At 47.4% G+C, this 16,752-nt stretch overlaps 2 protein-coding genes across 5 annotated transcripts in view; one reads left to right on the top strand and one right to left on the bottom strand.

Moving 5' to 3' along the window:
• Positions 1 to 16,733, bottom strand: part of FMC1 (formation of mitochondrial complex V assembly factor 1 homolog) — a 117,135-nt gene extending 100,402 nt beyond the window's left edge. Inside the window, exon 1 of one of the 4 annotated variants that reach the window (XR_012226435.1) lies at positions 16,602 to 16,733. Coding sequence is in view for 2 of the 4 variants with exons in the window: in XM_073557982.1 (XP_073414083.1) it covers positions 15,274 to 15,405 (132 nt within the window). In the remaining 2 variants the exon portion in view is untranslated. Of the gene's footprint in view, positions 1 to 15,273; positions 15,541 to 16,601 lie in introns of those variants that run through there. The other 3 variants (XR_012226434.1, XM_073557982.1, XM_073557983.1) reach the window with 3 other exon arrangements.
• Positions 15,608 to 16,752, top strand: part of SLC25A38 (solute carrier family 25 member 38) — a 250,829-nt gene continuing 249,684 nt past the window's right edge. Inside the window, exon 1 of the mRNA XM_073557981.1 lies at positions 15,608 to 15,783. Within this exon, the coding sequence (XP_073414082.1) occupies positions 15,608 to 15,783 (176 nt within the window). The remainder of the gene's footprint in view (positions 15,784 to 16,752) is intronic.

Raw genomic sequence — 16,752 nt, 5'->3', positions numbered from 1 at the left:
CGCAGGCAGAAAATAGACTGAGCAAATGATGGGGCCCGAACTGACTAGATAGGAAAGGAAAGACACTGTCTGCAATCACGCAAAAACCCTAAAAAAATCCAACTCGGCTGATGTACCAAAAAACACTGAGGTCTCACGACCTCGCGCCCACTATATCAGCATTGTGGTATGAACTGGCAGCAAAGCAAAACAGACTAATATAACAGGGGACTGAACAAAGTGACACAAGCTGTAACATATGGAGCGGGGTCCAGCACAGCCCCCAGCAGGGAGCACGCTGAACCCTCACAACAAGCAGAAAGAGGCAAACCAGATCAGATGCAAAGGATTAGCAAATGAACAACTTAACTGAAAAATGCAGGATCAGGGCAGGAGACATCAGACCTCAGAATTCACAGGAAAACTAATCACCAGCAGGGATTGAAGGAAGCCTGCTGACTTAAATACTCCAATCAGTAACCCCAGATCTCCAATCATCATCATCAGGTGACAGACCTCTGTCAATCTGGTCAGCTCCACTACCCACAGTAACCACCAGAGGGAGCCCTGACCCAGAAGAGAATTCACAACACTGGTATTCCTGATGAAGGGGGCATGAGACCCCTGAAACGCGTTGAATAAAGCCACTGTGAATCTATGACATCTCTCTCCTGGAATTTATCCTTTTTTAACTGCAAATTCCCATTGAATACAAGAATACAAAAGATAGAATACATGTATACACATAGGTGTGTATATATATATATATATATATATATGTCAGAGAGATACATATATATCGTTATATTTCAGAGCTACATAGCAGAATAGGTGAAAATTCATTTGTCGGCTTTTGTAAAATCACACTGACAGCTCACAAAACACTAGATTTATATACATAGAATACATACATATATAGACACGTCATTGACACACACACACACATATATAATGTATATATGAAATACATATATACTATGTATACATAATGTATATACACAAAATAATAGTCCATGCCCTCATCATCTCACGCCTTGACTACTGCAACCTCCTGCTCTGTGGCCTCCCCTCTAACACTCTCGCACCCCTCCAGTCTATTCTAAACTCTGCTGCCCAACTAATCCACCTGTCCCCCTGCTATTCCCCGGCCTCTCCCCTCTGTCAATCCCTGCACTGGCTCCCCATTACCCAAAGACTCCAGTTCAAAACCCTAACCATGACATAGAAAGCCATCGACAACCTGAGTCCTCCATACATCTGTGACCTTGTCTCCCGGTACTTACCTGCACGAAACCTCCGATCCTCACAAGATCTCCTTCTGTACTCCCCTCATCTCCTCTTCCCATAATCGCATACAAGATTTCTCCCGCGCATCCCCCCTACTCTGGAACTCTATAACACATATCAGACTCTCGCCTACCAAGGAAACCTTCAAAAAGAACCTGAAGACCTACCTCTTCCAACAAGCCTACAACCTGCAGTAACCACCGATCCACCAAACGGATGCATGACCAGATCTACCCTTGCCTACTGTATCCTCACCCATCCCTTGTAGATTGTGAGCCCTCGCGGGCAGGTTCCTCTCATCTTTTACCAGTCGTGACTTGTATTGTTTAAGATTACTGTACTTTCATGTATTATGTATACCACTCCTCACATGTAAAGCGTCATGGAATAAATGGCGCTATAATATATAATTTATATGTAATATACTGTAATATCTATATTCTGTCACGCTCGCGCCTTGGCTGATTGGCGTGAGCCGGGGGGTTGTGGCCCCACTGTGCCACAAACCAGACTACCCTGGAAGGGGTGTGACTACGACAGCTACCTCGGTCTTCGCTGGAGCCTCTGATAGTGAGGTCAGGCTTGTGCGGCAGGTAGTCTCTGGGTGCCACTCCAGGGTGGTGTCTGGCTGTGGCTGCTGATCCCACTCGAGGACAAGTCACTTGGACAGGTGCTACAGATAGGCAGGTAGGCACGGCTGGTACCCAGGCAGGAACGGCTGAGGCACAGGGCAAGCAGGCATGGCTGAGACACAGGGCAAGCAGGCACGGCTTGATACACTGGCGGGCAGGTGTGGTGTACGAAGGAACAGGTAGGGACCTGTTCACACAGCAGGAGCGGGTACTGGCCGGAAGGAATATGGAGGAACAGGTAGAGTCCTGTTCACACAGGAGGTGCAGGTATGGGTACTGATAGGAGTGTGGAGTAGGCGGAGCCACAGGAGTGCAGAGTAGGCGGGGCCACAGGAGTGCGAAGCAGGCGGAGCTGCAAGAGTGCAGAGCAGGCGGAGCCGCAAGGGTGCAGAGCAGGCTGAGCTGCAGGAGTGCAGAATGAAGCTGCAACAAGAGGTTCTGCAGTAGCAGGAGCGGAGCAAAGCAGAACCACAAGGTATGCGGAGAGAAGCTGCAGCAAGAGGTTCTGCAGCAGAAGCGAAGTACAGACAGAACAGAGCGAAACCGCTAGAGTACGGAGCACAAGCAGACAGGGAGCACAAGCAGACAGGGAGCACACCAGGAAAGACACAGCAGGGAAAAAAAACCACAGACAAGGAGACTGACAGACAGAGGTAGGACAGAGTGCAGACAGGGAAACAGTATGAGACAAGGTACAGGGACTAAAGTATACAGGAACCAGGATATTCTGCCTCCTGGAGGGCGGACAGAGAAGTACTATGCAAGGTACAGAGACAAAGCTAGGACAAGACACAGAGACCAGGATATTCAGCCTCCTGGAGGGCAGCCAGAGTGTACTAGACAAAGCTAGGAGTAAAGCCTCTCAGAGAAGGCGAGACATAGGACAGGGCCTGGCTTACTCAGCAGCAAGAAACTGAGTTGAGACAATGCACAGGCAATGTTCCAGTGGGTGGGGCAGCCCTAAATAGTAGAGGGCTCTAGGTAATTGGTCAGGGACACATGAGTCAGGGTGCACCTGGCTACATAAGAAGCAGAGAGTTCAGGCGCCGCCCCCCTATACACACAGTCAGGAAACATGAACACAGCAGACAGGAGATAAGAGGGACAGAGCATGGAGCTGGCAGTATACAGAAATCACAGAATAGCCTGGAGCAGTGAGCAAGTTGGTGAGTGGGGAATGGGAGGCCATGCAGCAATGCCAGCAGGGCTGTTACATATCACATATACTGTATGTATGTGTATATATATATATATATATATATATATATATATATACACATACACACACAGTATATACATACACACACATATTATATCACACGCACAGTACAGACCAAAAATTTGGACACATCTCATTCAAAGAGTTTTCTTTATTTTCATGACTATGGAAATTGTAGATTCACTCTGAAGGCATCAAAACCATGAATTAACACATGTGGAATTATATAATTAACAAAAAAGTATGAAACAACTGAAAATATGTCTTATATTCTAGGTTCTTCACACTCTTGGCATTCTCTTGATAAGCTTCAAGAGGTAGTCACTGGAAATGGTATTCCAACAGTCTTGAAGGAGTTCCCAGAGATGCTTAGCACTTGTTGGCCCTTTTGCCTTCACTCTGCGGTCCAGCTCACCCCAAACCATCTCAATTGGGTTCAGGTATGGTGACTGGAGGCCAGGTCATCTGGCATAGCACCCCATCACTCTCGTTCTTGGTCAAATAGCCCTTACACAGCCTGGAGGTGTGTTTGGGGTCATTGTCCTGTTGAAAAATAAATGATGGTCCAACTAAACGCAAACCGGATGGAATAGCATGCCGCTGCAAGATGCTGTGGTAGCCATGCTGGTTCAGTATGCCTTCAATTTTGAATAAATCCCCAACAGTGTCACCAGCAAAGCACCCCCACACCATCATACCTCCTCCTCCATGCTTCACTGTGGGAACCAGGCATGTAGAGTTCATCCGTTCACCTTTTCTGCATCGCACAAAGACACGGTGGTTGGAACCAAAGATCTCAAATTTGGACTCATCAGACCAAAGCACAGATTTCCACTGGTCTAATGTCCATTCCTTGTGTTCATTAGCCCAAACAAGTCTCTTCTGCTTGTTGCCTGTCCTTAGCAGTGGTTTCCTAGCATCTATTTTACCATGAAAGCCTGCTGCACAAAGTCTCCTCCTAACAGTTGTTGTAGAGATGTGTCTGCTGCTAGAACTCTGTGTGGCATTGACCTGGTCTGAAATCTGAGCTGCTGTTAACCTGCGATTTCTGAGGCTGGTGACTCGGATGAACTTATCCTCCGCAGCAGAGGTGACTCTTGGTCTTCCTTTCCTGGGGCGGTCCTCATGTGAGCCAGTTTCTTTGTAGCGCTTGATGGTTTTTGGTCACTCTTTTCTGCACCAGCTCTAGTTCAGTTTTGTCTTTCTTATACACGGGAGATCAGAACTGTACACAGTATTCTAAGTGTGGTCGCACTAGTGACAAGTACAATGTGTCTGGGTAAGTTGTAGTATTCCAGAGTTATTACCATAAACTGACACTGGTCAGAATTGAAATACAGGTGCTTCTCACAAAATTAGAATATCAAAAAGTTAATTTATTTCAGTTCTTTAATACAAAAAGTAAAACTCATATTATATAGTCATTACAAACAGAGTGAACTACTTCAAGTGTTTATTTCTGTTAATGTTGATGATTATGGCTTACAGCCAATGAAACCCAAAAAGTTTTTGTAGTGGAAATATGTATTTGTATGGCCAGCAGTTAACTAGCATCTGTCCTTAGGCGGCAGGTCTCACAAAGGTGATAGCATATGTTGTCCTGAGAAAAGACAGTTTTCCTGGTCACCGACCCCAGGGAGCCTTCCTAACAGCACACAGAATTGGAGACATTTCATACCTTATGGTGCCTTTGAAGTGAGATCCCAAATTGCACCCGGACACTGTATATTTACTATGAAAAAGAAAGGTTACACAAAGAGTGTTCAGAGAAAAAAAAATAACGTATTGATTGGTAAAGTAGCCACGGTCCAGTCACAAACCAGGAATTAGTATATTAACATGGTCTAGAAATCTGATCTTCACGGTAAATCTATAAATTAGGCCTTACACAAAGAAAGTTGTTCACAGTTGAGGGACAGCCAAGCTAATGTGATCCATTTGATATTCCAAACCCCCCCTCAGGGAACAGAATACCAGACTGCAAAGTTTAGATATTTCTGTGTCTCTTTCATTTTTATAACCATTTTGAATATATGTATGTCACTTGTTATTTCCATATTTTTTATATTCTTTTATTATAAGAACTGTAGCTTTTCTATTAAAGCGTAAAACTTTAATAAGCTTGAACCTTGTACGCGCTAAAAGCATCCATAGCCTTAGAGTGTGTGACTTTCATCCCGAAAAAATGGGATGAAAATCTCAGCTTATACGTGAGTATATACGGGTACTTTATAACACCAGCTTGAAAAATGATTTTAAAATCCGAAATGTTGGCCTACTGAAATCTATGCTCAGTAAATGCACTCAATACTTGGTTGTGGCTCATTTTTGCATCAATTACTGCATCAATGCAGCGTGGCATGGAGAGGATCAGCCTGTGGCACCGCTGGGGTGTTATGGAAGCCCAGGTTGCTTTGATAGCAGCCTTCAGCTCGTCTGCATTGTTGGGTCTGGTGTCTCTCATCTTCCTCTTGACAATACCCCACAGATTCTCTATGGGGTTAAGGTCAGTCGAGTTTACTGGCCTGGCCAATTAAGCACAGTGATACTGCTGTTTGTAAACCAGGTACTGGTACTTTTGGCAGTGTGGACAGGTGCCAAGTCATGCTGGAGAATTAAATTTCAATCTCCAAAAAGCTTGTCAGCAGAGGGAAGCATGAAGTGCTCTTAGGCTGTTTGCCCATGTAGCGTTTTTTTAAGCATTTCTGCAGCGCTTTTTGACAAGCAATTCTGCTCCAGAAACGCTTAAGAAAAGCATCCCATTGATTTTTAATGAAAAACGCACATGTTGTGCCAATGGTGCGTTTTTAACCGCTGCGGAAACGCTTAGCGATTAAAAACGCAGCATGTTCATTAATTTTGCGGAATCGCATGCGATTCCGCATACCATCAATTATATGGGCAAAAACGCTTAGGAAAACGCATGCAAAAATGCTTGACAAACGCTTACAAAAGTGCGTCAAAAAACACGTGTTTTCCTGGGAGCAGGGTGTGCGATTCTGCTCAGGTTTATTCTGCTTCAGAATCGCTATGTGGGCACATAGTCTAACATTTCCTGGCAGATGCCTATGCTCACTTTGGTCTTGATAAAACACAGTGGCTCCCCAAACCGTCACTGATTGTGGAAACTTCACACTAGACCTCAAGCATCTTGGATTGTGGCCTCCCTACTCTTCCTCCAGACTCTGGGACTTTGATTTCCAAATGAAATGCAAAATTTACTTTAATCTGAAAACACCTTGGACCACTGAGCAAGAGTCCAGTTTTTTTTTCTCCTTGGCCCAGGTAAGACGCTTCTGGAGTTGTCTATTGGTCATGAGTGACTTGACACAAGGAATGCGACACTTGTAGCCCATGTCCTGGATATGTCTGTGTGTGGTGGCTATTGAAGCAATGACTCCACCAGCAGTCCACTCCTTGCAAATCTCCCCCAAATTTTTGAATGGCCCTTTCTTAGCAATCCTTCCAAGGCTGCGGTTATCCCGTTTGCTTGTGCACCTTTTTCTACCATACTTTTTCCTTCCACTCAACTTTCCTTTAATATGCTTGGATATAGCACTCCGTGAACAGCCAGCTTCTTTAGCAATGACCTTTTGTGGCTTACCCTCATTGTGGAGTGTCAATGACTGCCTTCTCGACATCTGTCAAGTCAGCACTCTTACCCATGATTATGGAACCTCCTGAAATAGACTAAAGAACCTTTATAAAAACACTTAGGAAGCCTTGGAAAGTGTTTTTTTTTTTTTATTAATCATTCTAATTTACTGAGATAATGACTTTTAGCTTTTCATTGGCTGTAAGCCATAATAATCAACATTAACAGAAATACACACTTGAAATAGATCATTGTTTGTATTGACTCTATATATGAGTTTCACTTTTTGTATTGAAGAACTGAAATAAATTAACTTTTTGATGATATTCTAATTTTGTGAGAAGCACCTGAATTTGTCCTGGTCAGGAAGGTGAAAACAGGCTTCGTCGGTTAGAGGCTGTCCAGCCATAGGCTACAAGTATGCATTTTCTTGATGTGACTGCAGACTTGTGAGTCCCTGCAGTGTGCACAATGTGAGGACTCACCAACGCTAGGAGTGGATTTTCATACATGCCTGCTGACTAGACGTGGACAACCTCGCTCCTTGCAACTGTATCGAGGAAGGCCGGTCATGTCTAGTCCGAATGTGGCTGAGAGTATACATATCGCATAATTGTGGACATATGACCGCCCGCTCTTGGTGTCAGACAATTATAGAGTCACTGTGAACTTGTACCTCAAGACCGGACAACCACCTTCAGCCATGATAGTGCAAAAAATACAGGGGCGGACATACCACCAATGCAGCTGCACTGGGTCCCGGAAATGGAGGGGGGCCACTGCAGGGTAGCTAATAATGAGGGCAATTTGGCCTGTTTCTCTGACCCCGAGGGGCCAATGGCCAGATTGCCCTCATGTGCGGCGGGCAGGGAGCCTGCAGCTCTGCTGCCTACAGGTGAAAATTACAATGGAGCAGAGCTCCAGGGATCCGTCCTGTGCTTCCTGCCAGTCTATTCCTGTCTGACACAGAAGCGCGGCTGGATGACATCAGTATTCAGCGCGCGTCTGTGTCATAGACAGAAAGCTGCCGGCGATGATGATGCTGCTGCGTGGGAATGCGCAGACGTTAGTGGTGTGTGTATTTTTTTAAACAATACTTTGTTGGGATCAATACAATGATGGTGGTGGTAGAGAAGGCAATGATGAAGGTGTTGGTGGTGGAGGGCAATGACTGAGGTGGCGGCGGAGAGGGCAATGAGGGAGGTGGCGGCGGAGAGGGCAATGAGGGAGGTGGTGGCGGAGAGAGCAATGAGGGAGGTGGTGGCGGAGAGAGCAATGAGGGAGGTGGTGGCGGAGAGAGCAATGAGGGAGGTGGTGGCGGAGAGAGCAATGAGGGAGGTGGTGGCGGAGAGAGCAATGAGGGAGGTGGTGGCGGAGAGGGCAATGAGGGAGGTGGTGGCGGAGAGGGCAATGACGGAGGTGGTGGCGGAGAGGGCAATAATGGAGGTGGTGGGGAAGAGGGAAATGACTGGGGTGATGGGGAAAACAACGACTGGGGTCGTGGAGAGGGTAATGATGGAGGTGGTGGGTCAATGATAGAGGTGGTGGAAAGGACAATGATGGGGATGGTGGACAAGAAAATTTGGTTGTAGTGGTGGAGAGCGCAATGATGGAGGTGGTGGGGGAGAATAATGATGGGGTGGTGAAGAGGGCAATAATTGGGGTGGTGGTGAAGAAAAATAAGTTGTGGTGGTGGAGAGGGCAATAATGGAATGCCGGGGAAGGCAATGAGGGGTGTGGGGGATTGGGATGGGAGTAATGGGTACTTATGATGTACTTATGAACAGGGGAGTAGGACATTAGATATGGATGTAAAATGATTTGGGTGGTGGAGGAGGGTGTTAAGCCCCTGATAGCACCACAATGAATTGTGAGATGGAGGAGGATGCTACTGGGGACTGGAAGAGGAGGCAGGAAGATGCATAGGACCCTTTATAATGAACTAAAAGGTGGGAGAAGACGCTGTCAAGGACTTGTAATGAATTGGGAGGTGGCAGAGGATGCTCTGTACCCGATAGCGTCTTCTCCCACCCCCAAATTCATTATGATGCTATCAAGTACTTATAATGAATAATGGGGACACAGGACAGGGACTAAGGTTATGTGCTCACGTTCAGGATTTGCAGGAGAAAATTCTGCTCCATATCCTAATGTGTTGGCAGGAAGAACGCTGCATAAAACACATTTTTTTTTGCAATGTTTTTGCCATGCTTTTGTTGCTTAATTTTCCCCACTCATTAGTACGGGTGAAATATGTTGTAAGAATTGACATTATGCAGATTTTAATCTGCTGCAAATCTGCACAGAAAGCAATAAGCAACGTGTGCATGAGACTTTAGGGATCTCATTCACTTTCCGTGTGCACATAGCCTTAAGGTACTGTCACACTTAGCGATGTACCAGCGATCCCGACCAGCGATATGACGCGGTCAGGATCGCTGGTACATCGCTAAGTGGTCGCTAGTGAGCTGCCACACAGGCAGATCTCACCAGCGACATCGCTGGGGACAGGGGTCGCTACTTACCTGTCACACTAGGCGATCCTGCGTCCTCCCGCCCGGCTCCACGCTCGTCTCTCCACAGGAAGCGCCGCAGGAAGCTGACGACGAGAAGCGGTCCTGAACGTTCTCGCGCAATCAGCGATAACCAGCGGGGGAGCAGGTCGTAGGTAAGTATCAAAACAGAAGCCGCGGAGACACCATCACGTTTCTCAACGCAAGCAGTGACCAGCCAGGTCTTTGCCCGGGAAGGAACAACCACGGGAAGGGCAGTCTCCAATGAAGGAAACCACCTATGCCAAAACATGGTATCCATCCACATACAGCTGTTTCGGGGTATTGCCCCTCATCAGTGTGGAGTAGGAAACTGGCTGGTAGGAGCAATGCCTAGTAAAAAGACTATGAAAAGGAGGATGAATGAACTCATGGAGATCAACATCCGACACTGCGGAGACACCATCACGTGTTTCTCAACGCAGTGATTCTAGAACACTGCCCCCATCCCTTATGGGAAATATGTAAAACATGCAAAACAGAATGGATACCATATTTTGGCATAGGTGGTTTCCTTCATTGGAGACTGCCCTTCCCGTGGTTGTTCCTTCCCGGGCAAAGACCTGGCTGGTCACTGCTTGCGTTGAGAAACATGTGATGGTGTCTCCGCGGCTTCTGTTTTGCATGTTTTAAAACATGCAAAACAGAAGCCGCGGAGACACCATCACGTTTCTCAACGCAAGCAGTGACCAGCCAGGTCTTTGCCCGGGAAGGAACAACCACGGGAAGGGCAGGCTCCAATGAAGGAAACCACCTATGCCAAAATATGGTATCCATTCTGTTTTGCATGTTTTACATATTTCCCATAAGGGATGGGGGCAGTGTTCTAGAATCACTGCGTTGAGAAACACGTGATGGTGTCTCCGCAGTGTCGGATGTTGATCTCCATGAGTTCATTCATCCTCCTTTTCGTAGGTAAGTATCAGACACAGCGATGTCGCTAGCAATATCGCTATAACGTCACAAGTTATAGCGATATTGCTAGCGATATCGCTTAGTGTGACAGGCCCTTTACAGTTAACTGGGGAAAGTTACAGACTGAATAATTTATATTATTAGGCGGCAGAGAATATAGTTAATGTTGTCACAGTGCTGCTTATCACTTTATATATTTAATGGTGCATGGCTAATAGTACATTAATGGTGGGGTACATATTTGTATTCAGGCGGAGATACATGTATGTATACAATGTATGTGACCTTGTTGTTTTCAGGGCTGCAAAAATCAACATGACAAGATGAGTTGTGGTCGACATGAAGGTCTGCCCAGATGGAGAAGAAACAGGAGAAAGCGGCTCTATTCAGAGGAGACGTCAGCGGTAAATGCCTGGATGTAGATATTATTCTGTATCTGCACTGCGTGACGTGGAGTGATAACATTATCTGTAAAAATCCCTTATTCTACAATCTCACATTTGAGTGAAATGTTCGTGTGCGTCCAGATTTTTTTTATCGGATTGCACACGGACTCAGAGTTTTACAGGTCCACTCACATATACATGAAAATCATGGATCTGAGAATGAGATCCACGAGGTCAGAGAATGTTCTGATCCGATTTTGAAGATGAGGACACGCTCAATGCGTCTGTATAAGCGCACGGACACTGCACACAGATACAGGAATGTAGCCTTATTATGTATAGCACAGTCCCTTGCTATATAATGTACTCACTTATGTATAGCTCAGTCTTTAGTATATAGTGTACTCACTTATTTTGTATAGTACAGTCCCTTAGTATATATGTACTCACTGATGTATAGCAGTCTTTAGTATAGTGTAGTCACTTATGTATAGCAGTCCCTTATTATATATTAGTCACTTATTATGTATAACACCGTCCTTAGTTTCATTTTATTATGTATAACACCATGCCTTATTAGGTACCATCCTCTTTAGTTATATATGGTGCCATCCCTTATTATATGGCTTCCTGTGATGTTATGTATAGTGCTGTCTCTTACATAGTTTTTTTTTGTTATTCACAGCGCCTACTTTTATTACATTGTCCTCTTGTTAGATATAAAATGACTGTTGATGGAGCAGCCGGTGACCAGACGACCAGTCCATCAGCTCCTCAATGAGAAAAGAAGCTTTGCCATGCTCCATCGGCCATCATTGCATTATACAGCTAATAAGACAGGACGGTATGTAATAAAAAGCAGGGCTCTATATAATCCAATATGTCAGGGACGGTGCTGTACATAACAAGAGAGGGCACTGTGTAATAAGGGACGGCAATATACATAATAAAGGAGACTATGTAAGATATATAGAGCCACACACACACACACACACACACATATATATGTATGTCTAGCTTTGTTGCCACAAAAGGAGGGGGGCCCAGCCACATTTCTTGCATAGTGGCCCCAAGCGGTCAGTGTCCGCCCCTGAAAAACTATATACAGAAACAGGAGAATTATGTTTTTCTAGTCTATCATCTCACAAAAAAAATGCAATGAAAGCTATGGAAAGATTAAATCATGATTACTGTCCACCTCCTTCTTCCCTATAGTTCCCAATGTGAGTGTGGCGCCCCCAGGGGTATGGTCGCCACAGTGGCTTTGCCTTCCTCCTAGGGAGGGTAATGCCAGGCTTGGAGGCAATGATGGGTCTCTCTCGCAGTCAATCTATGCATGCAAGACAGTTCCACTCCAGGCCAGCAGGGGGAACTCTGAACCGGGATTAAGGGGAAGAGTGCTCTCTGAGGGTCAAGAGGAAGGGGTGGTTAGTCTGCGGAGGGTGAAGTGTGCAGACATGTGGAAGGAACGCTGAGATAGAGCAGAGAGGACGAGCTCATCTCTGGAGACAGCGCATGAACTGGAGCCTGGTCTCCACGGTTGTACGGATACTAACGGTCCTGCAACAGACACCAGAGGAGTAGGAGGCTGTAAATGCCCTACTCTGATCTAAGACTTGAGGGCACAATAGCAGCTTGGATAGTGAGCCGGGACTCAGGAGAGAGGAGTCCCCAAGATAGGCTACAGCTGTCTGCCGTGCAAGTGAGGTTCTTGAGAACATCTGTCCGGAGGAACTCCAGTGTAACTCAGTACTGGGAGTACTTCATTCGAATGAACGCTAGTAAGGAGACTGCACAACCCATCTGCTGAGAGAGAATCCCTGAATTGCTTCCAGGCTAGCCTGCTCCAATACCATCTGTAATCAGGACCTGGACTGCAGTTATCAAGTAAAGGTACAGAAATTGCACCCCGCTGTGTCTTGTCTGCTTCCTACCTTTCCGACACCGTTACATCCCCGTGCCAACCACATCTACACTGCCCTGGGACTATAGCTTCCCCTGTGGGGAGCTTTTACATCTTTGCTGCACCATACCATCAGTCCCAGCGGATCTGCATGCAGCGTCGGCTTAACACCTCCCTTGCCGAGCACCACAAGTGGCGTCAAGAACTATTCATCTAACTACATTCCACTATTCACATCTTCCTATTACTTGGGCGTCCAGGGCCACGGTCCGGGTCACCGCTGCTGCGACACATTCCACTGATACCGGCCCGGTACCGAGTACCCCACAGCCCTGGGAGGGCGACCCAACTTGGCGTCACGAACAGGATCACGGAGCCCGGTACCCCCGGGTCCTGTGTGCCATAGACTGTTTGTGTAAAAGACTGTGTGTGCTATTGGTGCTAATTGCCGCGCTGTTTGGCACGCGCGGAAAGAAGGGGCAAGTCTTTGTGGGCGGGGCCTGCCACAGAGTGCGAAGAAGTGAAGTGCCGCGCGGGAAGAGAGGGCAGCGCGCGAGAAGAGGAGCTGAGGCCTGCGAAGCGGTCGCTGGTGAGCTCACACAACCCCCGGCCAACGTTAACTAGGGGGGAGGAAGAGAATGTTCGCGCCACACGCCATTGCCAACCCCGCAGCGCCGCAAGGAGGAGAGCCCGCCGCAGCGGTCCCCATAATGCCGCTGTCTATGCCCTACATACCGGGAGTGGCCTGGCTACCGCAGTACTCGGGGGTGAGTCACATACCATGAGTGAATTAAAAGAGAGACTGTGCAGTTTGTTTAAAGTCTACCCTCTGTCTGAGAGCCAGAAAGTGAATATCCTGATTGGAAAGCTAACGGGTGCAGCGCAGAGAGAAGTGAAAGCCTGGCTGGACACTGATAAAGAGACTGTTGCAAAGATTCAGCAGCAATATCAAGAGATCACCTGAAACTATGTCCTGACCTGCTGAAGGAAAGAGTGGAAGAACCAGATAACATCCAACCCATAGAGGAAGAAGAGAAGGTCAGCACAATGCAAATTGGACTAAAGTAAATGATGCTATAGTGGTGCCGGTGTTGACATTTCCCCAATTGGTAGCACAGGAAGACGTGACTCAAGGAAATCCTGAGGATCAGGAAAATCAGGCAGCAGATGCCACACCAGCAGTGGAGCCAGAGAACCCTCACCCTGCCAGTGGTGAACCTGTTATGCCCCTGGTGAGTCTAACAGTTTGCAGACAATCTAGGATCCCTGTGCCATGCAGAACCCCCAGTAGTGTATCCAGTACATTACCCACTACACCAGTATTACGCAGGTCTACCCGCATTACACAAGGGATACCACCCATCAGATATCGTATATAGATAAATGTAAATGTTGAGATTGTATGTGTATATACGTAACTGTTTTTCAAGTTTTGTGCCTACAGGTAACCTGTAAGAGTTTCCTTTAGATCTGCCAGTTTTGTTTTATGGACATTGTACCACAGGACTTGTGTGGTCAAAAACTTTCCTGTATATAGTTCACCATTTGCCCAGGAACGGACCATGGACATTGATGCTTGGACTTATTATCATAGGACCATTTCTGAAGCTCTTGGTTTTTGTAACTTTTTCATTTTTAACTCGTGTGGTGCCCCCAGGGGTATGGCCGCCACAGTGGCTTTGCCTTCCTCTAGGGGAGGGTAATGCCAGGCTTGGAGGCAATGATGGGTCTCTCTCGCAGTCAATCTATGCATGCAAGACAGTTCCACTCCAGGCCAGCAGGGGGAACTCTGAACCAGGATTAAGGGGAGGAGTGCTCTCTGAGGGCCAAGAGGAAAGAGTGGTCAGTTAGTCTGCGGAGGGTGAAGTGTGCAGACGTGTGGAAGGAGCGCTGAGATAGAGCGCAGAGGACAAGCTCATCTCTGGAGAGAGCGCATGAACTGGTGCCTGGTCTCCACGGATACTAACGGTCCTGCAACAGACACCAGAGGAGTAGGAGGCTGTAAATGCCCTACTCCCATCTAAGACTTGAGGGCACAACAGCAGCTTGGATAGTGAGCCGGGACTTAGGAGTAGAGAGTCCCCGAGAGAGGCTATAGCTGTCTGCCGTGCAAGTGAGGTTCTTGAGAACATCTGTCCGGAGGAACTCCAGTGTAACTCAGTACTGGGAGTACTTCATTCGAATGAACGCTAGTAAGGAGACTGCACAACCCATCTGCTGAGAGAGAATCCCTGAGCTGCTTCCAGGCTAGCCTACTCCAATACCATCTGTAATCAGGACCTGGACTGCATTTGTCAAGTAAAGATACAGAAATTGCACCCCGCTGTGTCTTGTCTGCTTCCTACCTTTCCGGCACCGCTACATCCCCGTGCCGACCACATCTACACTGCTCTGGGACTATAGCTTCACCTGTGGGGAGCTTTTACATCTTTGCTGCACCATATCATCAGTCCCAGCGGATCTGCATGCAGCGTCGGCTTAACACCTTCCTTGCCGAGCACCACAGGTGGCGTCACGAACTATTCATCTAACTACATTCCACCATACACCTCTTCCTATTACTTGGGCACCCAGGGCCACGGTCCAGGTCACCGCTGCTGTGACACATCCTACTGACACTGGCCGGCCCGGTACCCCACAGCCCTGGGAGGGCGACCCATGAGCACTGTCCACACACAAGCACCCTACTGTGAGGGAAGCCTGCAGCAGGCCACACACTGCCGCCATCATGGCAGAGTCCTCACACAGTCGTTCACACACACGACCCTGGAAATCTCTGCTTCCGGCCTGTGCAGTAATAATCACCTGATTCCGCCTGAACTGCTCTCGAATAAAGCCGCATGCGGTTGTCTTCCCGTAACGATCCACTGAGCAGATCTGTCGCAACTCTCGTAACAGGCTGCGATATGTGTGTAACGGAGTTCCCAGGGAAGCCATCACTATTCACTTCAGCGGCCTGCACCACATAGGAAGGGAATGGTCGGCCTGATCACGTGGGCTTACGTCATCAGCCCGAGCAGGAACCGCGCCGTGTGAGGGACGGGATCAGTGTGTCCTGTGCTCTGCGGGCCACGGCCGTGCTCAGGGAGCCTGAAGGCCAGTAATGAGCCGCCTATGAAGGCCATGTGGAGCCGAGGTGATGGCAGGAGAGCCACTAGTGTCCGGGAACCGGCTCTCACATTTGTCCTATATGCACCCGGTGGTGAAAGCGTTTGTGTGCGGCTCACTGAGCGGGACTTGCTCGACTCTTCTCTTCCAGCCTCTAGACCTTGTGAAAACGCGCCTACAAGCGCAGCAGATCGCGGCTTTCCCGGGGTAACGGTCTCCTCTCATAGCCTAGCTTGTCAGGTTACTAACGTTCTTGTTCCTTGCTTTACGGCTGCTGTCACACGTTTGTCGCTAACATGCAGCGCTTTTTGCTGGTCTGTGTGCTCACGCACATGTTGGCTGTCGGTATCCAGGTGTCGCCCCCTTCCCTCAGTGCTATAGTTTTCACACGTCAGTACCTTTTAGTCACTTTGACCTTTTTATTCCATTTTTTTTTTCTGATTTTTTTTTGTAATGGAATAACAAGGACAGGATTGATTTAATTGTGTTGTTTTTTTTAAATATACATATTTTTCAGTTTCTTCTTGTACTATTCAGATGATTGCAGCTTTAGTGATGTGTAAAGGCCGCCTGCAAGGAGGACCCCATCAGATCGGACCAGCGTAGGGCCAAATCAAATGGCATCTGAGGTTTACAAGGGGAACCAGGAGGCAATGCCATAGTTTGTGAAATGGACACCAAAAGCCGAGAAAGGTGGTAGACTATGTTGGGATACTAAAAGGAACTGGTGCCAGGATTCCTTTTAGATGTCACAACTGAGAGAACTTTGGCATTTAATAGATTAAACGTCAGAGATGAGTGAGCTTGTACTCAGCAGGCTCCAGATCACGTCCCATGTACATTATGTGATGCGGTGTACATCACACTTTGGGAAGAGGTTAAAGGGAACCGGTCACCCCCCCAGGGCATTTTTAACTAAAAGAGCCACCTTCAGCCCCACTAAGGCTGCACTCTGTGAAGTGGCTCTTCTGTTTCTGACCCCCATTAACAGCAAAATATTGACTTTTATACCTAGGTTCTCATACCTGGCATTAGTCAGAGAGGTATGGCGTGTCCCTCTGTATAAGCCGCCTCCCAGCTGTCCATCAACCCCCCTGTAGCGTCCGGAACTGCCTCCTCCTGTGTTGGATGCCCGAGGGCGCCTGTGTTGTTCCAACAGTTCTCAGGCATGCGCAG

The sequence above is a fragment of the Dendrobates tinctorius genome, unplaced genomic scaffold, assembly GCF_039654945.1.
Source record: "Dendrobates tinctorius isolate UK_male_01 unplaced genomic scaffold, ASM3965494v1 ptg000012l, whole genome shotgun sequence".
In the NCBI taxonomy this organism is placed as follows: Eukaryota; Metazoa; Chordata; class Amphibia; order Anura; family Dendrobatidae; genus Dendrobates; species Dendrobates tinctorius.
The sequence above is the reverse complement of the archived record's forward strand: the minus strand, read 5'-3'. Positions and strand labels throughout refer to the sequence as shown.